Source organism: Oryctolagus cuniculus, chromosome X, assembly GCF_051225735.1.
Source record: "Oryctolagus cuniculus isolate XC-2025 breed Fujian yellow rabbit chromosome X, ASM5122573v1, whole genome shotgun sequence".
NCBI lineage: Eukaryota > Metazoa > Chordata > Mammalia > Lagomorpha > Leporidae > Oryctolagus > Oryctolagus cuniculus.
The window spans coordinates 68397864-68407563 of NC_142888.1; the positions used below are offsets into that span (position 1 = coordinate 68397864).

At 48.2% G+C, this 9700-nt stretch overlaps 1 protein-coding gene across 1 annotated transcript; it reads left to right on the top strand.

Annotated features, from left to right (window-relative positions):
- The first annotated feature begins 413 nt into the window (after nt 1-413).
- On the top strand, nt 414-9429 carry LOC103351915 (SH3 domain-binding glutamic acid-rich-like protein 3). Its single transcript, XM_008272977.5, has 3 exons — nt 414-642; nt 8682-8849; nt 9248-9429. The coding sequence occupies exons 1-3, from the start codon at nt 595-597 to the stop codon at nt 9311-9313; spliced, it is 282 nt and encodes a 93-aa protein (XP_008271199.1). The 5' UTR covers nt 414-594; the 3' UTR covers nt 9314-9429.
- Nucleotides 9430-9700: the final 271 nt, after the last annotated feature.

The window sequence follows — 9700 nt, forward strand, 5'->3', positions numbered from 1 at the left end:
GTAGCTCCTCAAGAATGGCGAGAGACTCGCTAAGCGAAGAAATAACAAAGGTTGCAATGGTGGTCACATCCTGACCTGCAAATCCAGGCAATACAGGTTTATTTATTTCTTTTTTTCACGCATCACATTGTATTTGGGGAATTTTTTCCTTCTGGTGTCTCTGGTCTGCATACGCAGCCGCAGTAGCCAGCGGGAAAGCTCGCACTCGCTTCTGTCTTCAAGCAGGGAGCGAGAGAAACAGCCTTAGGGATTGCTCTTCAATCACCCCGTCCCCTAAGCCCTGTACAAAAGGAAGAGAAGGGGACAGAGTTAGAGGTTAGCGCCCCCTGGGGGTCCAGCCCCTAGGCGGGGGGGGGGGGGGGGGGGCTTCCGCCTTCTGGTCGCTAGGTGCTGCGTTCCCCAGAATGGGCGCTAGCCAGCGCCACAATGGCATTTCTCTCCCAGCCAATCCTGAACGCACGGGCTCCTAGCACTTAGCAACGCTCAAAGGGAAAGAGTCGGGTGTTAGGATTTCGGGAAGCCGGTCTGCGCCTGAAGCAACGGTGAAGTAGTTGACCCTGTGTTACTCTGCAAAGTAGCTTCAGAGTCGATATAATGAGTTCCATTAAAGTCTATTATACCAGCGTGTCAGGCTCTAGGGAGGTGAGTGGGAAGAAAAGTGCCTGCTGGGGAGGGGGTAGACATCCTGGTTGGGGTCTTAGAGGCTGTGCTAAAAATTTGCAATCCCCTTTCTGCCTTTTAGGAGGTGGGCGTAGAGATGAACGAGACTAGAGGAGGAGAGTGTAGAGTGAGGAGACATAGGAGAATGGAAAGGAGGGTGCAAGGAACAACAGGGGAAAATGGGTGGTTAATGCTCTCATTCAGGTTGTGTTCTCAGAACTGATTGACTTGGGAAATTTCTGGTATCCTAAGTTCAAGGGCCTGCAAAAATGTTGCAGATGTCTCCAATGAAAATAATAAAGAACTCTCTTTAGGAGAGGAGACGAACACCGCCCATGAGCAGCCAAAATCTTGCGACTATCTGCCAACTCAAAAAGGAACAGCTATGTTTGCATAGAGCACAGATTTCCTAGATGAATTAATATTTGGATGAATTATTTTGACTAGGATATAGGAAGTATTATTGAAGAGTGCTGTCTAATAGAAATATAATTGAGCCATATATGCAATTTGAAAGTTTTAGTCGCCAGGGGCTGGTGTGCGGTAGGTTGTGTGGCTGCCTTCCACACTAGCATCCAATATTAGAGTCAGTGTGAGTCCCAGCTGCTCTGCTCCCTACTAATTCACCTGAAAAGCAGCAGAGGATGGCTCAAGTACATAGGCCCCTGCCACCAATGTGGGAAACCAGGATGAAGCTCCTGGCTCCAGCCTGGCACAATCCCAGGTGTTCCACCATTTGGGGAGTCTCCTGTCTCCTGTCTCTCTCTCTCTCACCTCCCATTCTCCCTCCCTGTACCCTCCTTCTCTCCCCCCTCCTGTCTCCTCACTCTCCTCTCCCCATTTCCTTCCCTATTCCCTCTCCTCTTTCCTCCCTGTATTATCCATCTCCCCTCCATCTCTCCACCCTGTATTCACTCTTTCCCCACCACCCTCCCTCTCTTCTCCCTCTAACCAATAGCTGTCTTCCCTCTCCAATCTTCCCCTCCTCCCCCTCCTCCCTACCCTCCTCTCCATTCTCCAATGTCTCCTCACTCTACACTCTCTCCTCTTCTAGTCTCTTTCCTCTCTATGCCCACCACCTTCCCCTCTCCCCTACTCCTCTCTATCCCCTCTCCTTTATCCCCCTTACTCTCACCCTCTCCTCCCTCCTTCTCTCCTCTCCCCCATTGTCTCTCTCAATTTCCTCTCTCCCCCTCCTCTTTAGCTCCATCTTCACTCCCTCTCCTCTCCCCCCCATCTACTCTCTTCTATCTATCCCTCTCCTCTCCCCTCTCCTCTCTCCCTCCTTGTCTCCACCTCTCTTCCCCCTCCTCTCACACCCTCTCCTCTCTCTCCCTCTCCTCTATCCTGGCCTCCTATCAGACCCCACCCCTCTCTCCCCTACTCCTCTCTGCCCCGTCTCCACTCTATCACTCTCCTCTACTCCCTCTTCACTCTCCCTTTTCACTCCCTCTCCCCCTCCTCTCTCCCTCATCCTCTCCCCCCTCTGCTCTCTTTGTCCTCCCCCTCTCCTGTCTCCTCTCCTCTCTCCCCTCTAATCTCTCCCCACTCTACTCTGTCTCTCTCTCCTCTTCCCCACCCCCATCCTGTCTTCCTCGGCTGCTCTTTCCCCCTCCTCCTCACCTAAGTCCTCTATGCCATTCTCCTGTCTCCCCTTCTACTCTCCCCCCCATTTTGCCACCCTCCTCTTTCCTCCCTCCTTCCTCCCTATCTCTTCACCATCTTCTCTCTCCCCACATTTCTCCCTTTCTCCCCTCTCCTCCCTCCTCTCTCCCTCCTCCACTCTGCCCCCTCTTCTCTCCCCCCTCTACACTACCACCCCCTCCTCTGCCATCTCCATCTCCTGTCTCCTCTGCTGCTCTCTCCCACCTCCTCTCTCCCCCATCCTCTATGCCCCTCTTCTGTCTCCCCCTACTATCTCCCCCGCCTGTCTCCCTCCTCATCTCTGCCCCCTCCTCTCACTCCCCTCCTTTCTCCCCTCCTCTCTCCCCCTCCTCACTCCCCCCTCCTCCCCATCTCTTCCTCCCCCACTCTGCTTTCCCACTCCTCTTTCCCCCATCCTGTATGCCCCTCTCCTGTCTCCTGCTCCAGTTTCTCCCTCCTCTCTGCCCCTCCTCTCTCCCCCTCACCTCTCCCCCTCCCACTCTCCTGTCTCCTCTTCTTCCTCCCTCCTCTCTATCATATTCCTCTTCCCTCTCTCCCCTCTCCTCTTCCCCTACTCCTCTCTGCTTCTTCCCTCTCCTTGCTTCTCCCCTCTCCCCCTCTTCTTCCCTTCTCTTCTCTCCCCCTCCTCTGTCCCCCCTCCTCTTTGCCCCTCCTCTCACCCCATCTCTTCTCTCACACCTCTCCTCTCTTCCCCCTCTATGATCTCTCTTCTTCCCCTCGCCCCTCCCCCTCTCCTGTCTCCACTGCTGTTGTTTCCCCATCCTCTCCTCCCTCCTCACTCCTCCTCTCCCTCCACTCTTCTCCCCCTCCTCTCTTCCTTGTCCTCTTTCCCCACTTCCTTATCCCCCACATCTCTCCCCCTTTCTCTATCCCACTCATCCTTTCTCCCCGTCTCTTCTCTCTCCTCTTCACTCCCCTTCCTCCCTCACCCTCTCCTCTTCCCTCCTCTCCTCTCTGACACCTCTTCTCTCTCCCCCTCCTCTCTAGCTCCCTACTCTCTCCAACTCTCCTCTCCCCCTCCTCTCTCACCCTCTTTACTCACTTCTCACCCCCTCTCTTCTCTCCTTGCTTCTCTTTCCCCCCTCCCCTCTCTCCCCTCTCCTCTCTGACCTCACTCCTTCACCTGTCTCCTCTCTTCTCCCTCCTCTCTCCCCCACTCCTCTCTCCCCTCCTTCTCTCACTTCCTCCTCTCTCCCCATTCCTCTCCCCCTCCCCTCTCTCCCCTCCCTCCCCCCTCCCCTCTCCTTACTCCCACTCCTCACTCCCACTCCTCTCTCCCCCAATTCTCTCCCCCCATTCTTCTACCCCCTCCTCACTCTCCTTCTCTCCCCCACTACTCTCCTCTCTTTCCTCTCTCCCTCTTGTATCTGCCCCCTCCTCTCTCCCCCCCGTCCTCTCTCCCCTTCTCCTCTCTCCACATCTCCTCTCTCCCCATCGCCTGTCCCCCAACCTCTCCCCTATCTACTCCTCCTCTTTCCCCCTCCTCTCTCCCCCTCCCCTTTGCCCTTTCTCCCTCCCTCTCTTCTCTCCCCCTCTTTTCTCCCCCATCCTCTCTCCCCTCTCCTCTTGCCCCATCTCTTCTCTCACACCTCTCCTCTCTCTGCCCTCTATGACCTCTCTTCCTGCTCTCTCCCCTCCTCTCTCTTCTGTATTCCTCCCTCCTCTCTCCCCCTTCCACTCTCCTCCTTTTCCCCCTCCCCTATGTCTCTCTTCTCCCCTCATCTCCTTTATTCCTCCTCTCCTGTTCTCCCCCTCTCTCTCCTTCTTCTCTCTCCCCTCCCTTTCTCTCCTTTCCTCTCTCCTCTTTCTCTCTCCCTCGCCTCTTTCCCCCTTTTCTTCCTTTCCTCTTTCCACTCTCCCCTCCCTCTCCTCTCCCTCTCTCCTCCTCCTCTTTCCTCTCCTCTCTCAACCCTCCTCTTGCCCCCTTCCTCTCTCTACCCCCCACTACCTCCCTTCTCTCTCCCCACCCCCCTTATCTTTCTCCTCTCTTCCCTTTCTCTCCCCTGTCCTCTCTCCTCCCCTTTTCTCTCTCTCTTCTTTCCCCTCCCCCTTTCCCCTCCCTCTCTCCCCTCCTCTCTGCTCCGTCTCCCTTTCCCCTCACTCTCCCCTCCCTGTTACCTCTCCTGTCTCCACTCTTCTCTCTCTCCCTCCCATGCTTCCCCCTCCTCTATCCTTGACCCTTCCTCTCTGCCCCTCTCCTCTATGTCCTCTCTCCTCTCTCCTACCTTTTCTCCCTCCTCTGTCCCCTCTCCTCTCTCCTCTCCTTCCTCTCTCCCTCCTCTTCCTTTCTCCCCCCTCCCCTCCCCACTCTGCTCCTCCTCTATCCCCTCCCCACTCTGCTCCTCCTCTATCCCCTCCATCCTCTCTCCCTTTCTGCCACTGTTTCCCTCTCCTCTCTCCTCTTTCCCTGCCCACTTTTCTGCCCCTCTTTTCCAAGCCTCTCTCTCTCCTCTCTCCCCTCTCTCCCCACTCTCCTCCCTCTCCTCTCTCTCATCCCTCTACTCTCCCTCTCTCCCCCCTCTTCTCTCCCCTTCTCTTTAATCCTCTCTCTCCTCCATACCCCATCTCCTCCCTTCCCCTCTTTCCTACATCTCCTCTCTCCACTCTCGCCTCCCTCTATCCTCCCTCTCTTCTTTATCACCTTTCAGTCTCCTCTCTCCTCCCTCTCCCCTCCATCCTCCCTCTCTCTCCCCCCTCTCCTATCCACCCCATCCTCTCCCTCTCTCCTCTCCTCTCTCACATCTCCTCTATCCCTCATTCCTCTCCCCACTCCTCTCTTTTCTCCCCACTCCTCCATCTCCCCTACCCCTTCACCTCCCTCTCCCTTCACTCTCTCCTTTTCCTCTCTCCTCCATTCCTTCCCTGTCCCCTCTCCCTTCTGCTCTGTGCCACTCCTCTTCTCCCCCCTCTCTTCCCTCTCCTCCCTCTTCCTTCTTCTGTCTCTCACCTCTCTCAGCCTCTCCTCTCTCCATCCTCTCTCACCTCTCTCTCTCCTCCCTCATGCCACCCTCTCTCCTCTCTCTCATCTCTCTCCTCTCTCCCCTTCCTCTTTCCCCTCCCTCTCTCCATCCTCTCTCCCCCTCTTTGTACTCTTTCCTTCTCTCCTTCCTCTACACTCCCTCTCTCTCTCCTCTCCTTTCTCCCACTATCCTCTCTACACTTTCTCCTCTCTCCCCTCTCCTTTCTCTCTCTTTCCACTCTCAACTCCCTCTGCCCTCTCTCTCCTCCATCACCTCTCTCCCTCTCTTCTCTCCTCTTCTACCCCTTCCTCCCTCTCCTTCTCCCCTCCCTCTCTCCCTATGGTTCCCTTTCTCTCTCCCTACTCTCTCCTCCCTTTCCCCTCTCCTCTAAACCCTTTTTCCTCTCTCCCTCTCTCCCGTTCCTCTCTCCTCCCTCTCTTCCCATCTCTCCATCCTCTCTCCTCCCTCTCACTTCCCTCTCTCTCCACCTGTCCCCCGTCCTCTCTCCCCTCTCCCCCCTCTCCTCTCACCTTCCCCCCCTCCTGTACCCTACAACTTCCCTCCATCTCCCTATCCTCTGTCCCCTCTTTCTCTGCCCTCTCTTGCCTCCCCCTCTCCTCCCTCTCCTCTCTCCCCTCTTCTCTCCCCCATCTCCACACCCTCTCTTCTCTTCTCTCCCCTCTCCCCTCTTTTCTCCCCTCTTTCCTCTTCTTTCCCCCCTCTCTCCTTCTTTTCCCCTCCTTCTCCCACACTGCCTTTCAAATAAATAAATAAATCTTTAAAAATAAACTAAAAATTTTAGTAGCCATTTAATAAAGAGATGAATTTAATTTTGTTTTATTTAATGCAAAATATTCAAAATATTATCATTATAACATGCAATAAGTATAAAATAGATGTTATACATTCTTCAAAATCCCATATACATTATGTGCATATAGTACATCTCATTTGGTACTAGCCACATTTCAAGTGTACGATAGTCACATATGACTAGTGATTATCACATTGGATAGCACAGTTATAGAAAGATCATTATTTGTTTATGAACCTTTTTCTGCAGGGTTTTGAAGAAGCATGAAAACAGGGGGACCTGCAATTGATTATAAATGTGGACAACATTCATTACCCTCCAGCTGTGTGTCAGATACCTTGATGACTTCAGAAAGGAAGGACTGAGATTTTTATCTCAGCCTAGAAAAAGTATTGCTTTTGCATAAAGCCTGGTTGAGTAGACTAGTGATTTCACCTGTTTATTAAGATACAGCAGTAAGAGGAAATGTTTTTTAAAAAGGAAATTAGGGGCCATTTGACTAGTTGAATATTTTTAACATTGCAATTTATATTATTAGGTATGATACTAAGAGTCTCTGAGAGGGAATTATTTGGAATAAGCAAGAATCACAATTGATGCAACAGGGAACTTATCCAATTATTGACCCATGACTTTCTTTTTTAGAAAAAATATTTTATGTATTTATTTGAGAGGTAGAGTTACAGACAAAGAGAGGTAGAGACAAAAAAGTTCTTCTGTCTGTTGCTTCACTCTCCAGTTGGCTGCAATGGCCGGGGCTGGGGTAGGCTGAAGCCAGGAGCCACGAGCCAGGAGCTTCTTCCCAGTCTCCCACGTTGGGTGCAGGGCCCCAAGCACTTGGGGAATCTTCTACTGCTTTCCCAGGTCATAAGCAGGGTGCTGGATCAGAAGTGGAGCAGTTGGGATACAAACCAGCAGCCATATCGGATGCTGGGGCTGCAGGCAGAGGCTTAGCCTATTAAACCACAGCATAGGCCTCCCTCAGGCCCATGACCTTCAAACTGTGACATAAAAATCATCTAAAGGGCTTGTCAAAACAGAATCTTGAGACTCGCCAACCAGGAGTCTGATTTTGTAGATCTGAGGTGAAATGATGCTGATGGTGCCAGTCTGTGAATCACACATGTAATAGCATAGATGTAAGCAACAGTTTCCCTGAAAGGGTTTTACAAAACTACTGCAAAAAGGCACTTTAAGTTACATGCAACACAGTTTTCCAATTAAAAAAACTTAACAAGCCTCAGAAAGTGGAAATTCTGTATTTTGGAATTGCAGAAATTTCTCAGTTACCCATTGGAAACAGGCAGAGTTTTCTATGCATGACTGGATTACATTTTCAAATCATTAAACAAAAAGCCTACTTATGTGCACTTTCACAGAAATTCCACTTCCGTAAGCTGGGGTTTGTACTTATCAAATTGCTTTCACATACATTTTCTCATTCTAGCATGAGAGAATTTATTTGCTATAACTGCTCAAGGAAGTTATGTGAAAACCTATAAACCTCAACATTTACCTAACATTTATGTTTAGTTATTTAAGTATCTGTGGAGATAAAACATATTTAAAAGATAACCACCGTAGTTTTAGTTTTAGGCGGCATTGCATCTTTCAGGAGAAAAGACAATGGAAGAAATACAGCCTGTTAGTGGAAGATACATATCTAACAGTTCATATGCAAGGACATAGCAAGAACAGGCCATTTTTATCCACATACATATTTGTAAATCTTAATTCCCCTGGTTTATTTATTAATTTTTTTTAGCCTGTGGTCTTTCTCTCTGATTTAGTCTCTATGAATGGAACTTAAGTTTTCTTAAGATTGAAAAACTTTGTATAATGTACATTTCCTCCACAGACTTGCCATACATATAAGTATAAATTAATGCACTAATGAATGCAAACTGCTGCCTCAACTGTTAGAACAATGTCTTTTTTCTTCTAAGATTTATTTATTTCATTGAAAGACAGAGCTGCAGAGAGAGAGAGAGAGGGAGAGAGAGAGAGAGAGAATGAGAGAGAGAGAGAGATCTTCCATCTGCTGGTTCACTCCCTAAATGACTGCAATGGCCAGAGTTGAGCCAATCTGAAGCCAGGAGCCAGGAGCTTCTTCCGGGTCTCCCACGCAGGTTCAGGGGACCAAGGACTTGGGCCACCTTCTACTGCTTCCCCAGGCCATAGCAGAGAGCTGGAGCTGAAGTGGAGTAGCTGAGACTTGAACCAGCGCCCATATGGGATGCTGGCACTGCAGGTGGAAGCTTTACCAGCTAGGCCACAATGCTGGCCCCAGAACAATATCTTAACACTTCAAGTGCAGTATGAAATCAATCTGGTAAATATAATCCATTAGGTGGTTTTGGCCACCACTGACTTTACTGTAGTTTTTCATATTTATGTACATATATATGTATATATAAATATATATATATGATTTCACAAGAAAATTACCTTTTGTTACTCAATAAAACTTCATACCATTAAAAGCTATTCTTCCATAACAAAATGGACAAGGAAAATGAAAAAAAAAAAAACTAAAAAAAACATTGTGCCTGATTGATTACTATTTTTCTGTGTCTATCTAGGTGAAGCAGAGACAGGAAGAAGTTACAAGAATTTTGGATGCTTACAAAATAAAGTATGAATTGATAGACATTTCTGTGAGTTACCAAATGCTTCAAGAAATGAGGATGAAGACTTCTACTCCTGCAGCTCTACCACCTCAGATATTCAATGGCCAAGAATATTGTGGGGTAAGACTAAATGTCCATTTTGTTTTCATTTCATATCTTAAGGTCATATAGATGGGGAAATAATTCATTTATAAGGTATGCTGGCCAGGTTTACCCATTAATAAAATAATTTAATTATATTCCAGAAGATAAGACAAAGCGTACTTTATGAGGAAAAGGTCATCATAAAAGAATATTCTGCTGCTTGTTTGAATATGCTTATGAAATATTTTTCATCCTACATTATAATATAAAGTAACTTGTATTCATGGAGAAAGATTCATCTAATGTAGCTAGCCGAGTTTTGTAAAGGCCTGCACAAGAAAATTAGCAAGATTAACCTGGACCCTTGAGTTTAATGACTTCATAACTGGGAATTACCGACAATGATTACCAGCAAGCTACTTTTGTTTTTTTAGGATTATCAAATGTTTCATGAGGCAAAGGAGAACAAAGAGATTCTGAAATTCCTCAAGATGAAATGAATGGACAGTTATGAAATATGAGACATTTACTGAAATGGTTCTACATATTCTCCATTTGCATTGGTTTCTTTTAATTATAACAATATAATTGTCTCATTAAAGTGATCACTTGGAAACATAAGCCCTCATTATTTCAATTGTACATTAATTTTCTGTTATGCTATGAATGTCATATATCTTTGTAAAGAAGTGTTAAGTGTCTCTCAACATCAGACTTTTAAGAATCACTTGTCCGTTTATAGGCATGCAGTAAACTTTTAGTGCAATTTTCAGTTTGCTTTCAGCTTTTTAAATTTTCTCAGTACACTTAACAAAAGCTTAAATACTGTACTGGACTGTTCAAAAAATGAATGAAAAAAGCAGACCATTGGGTCCCATTCCAAGTCC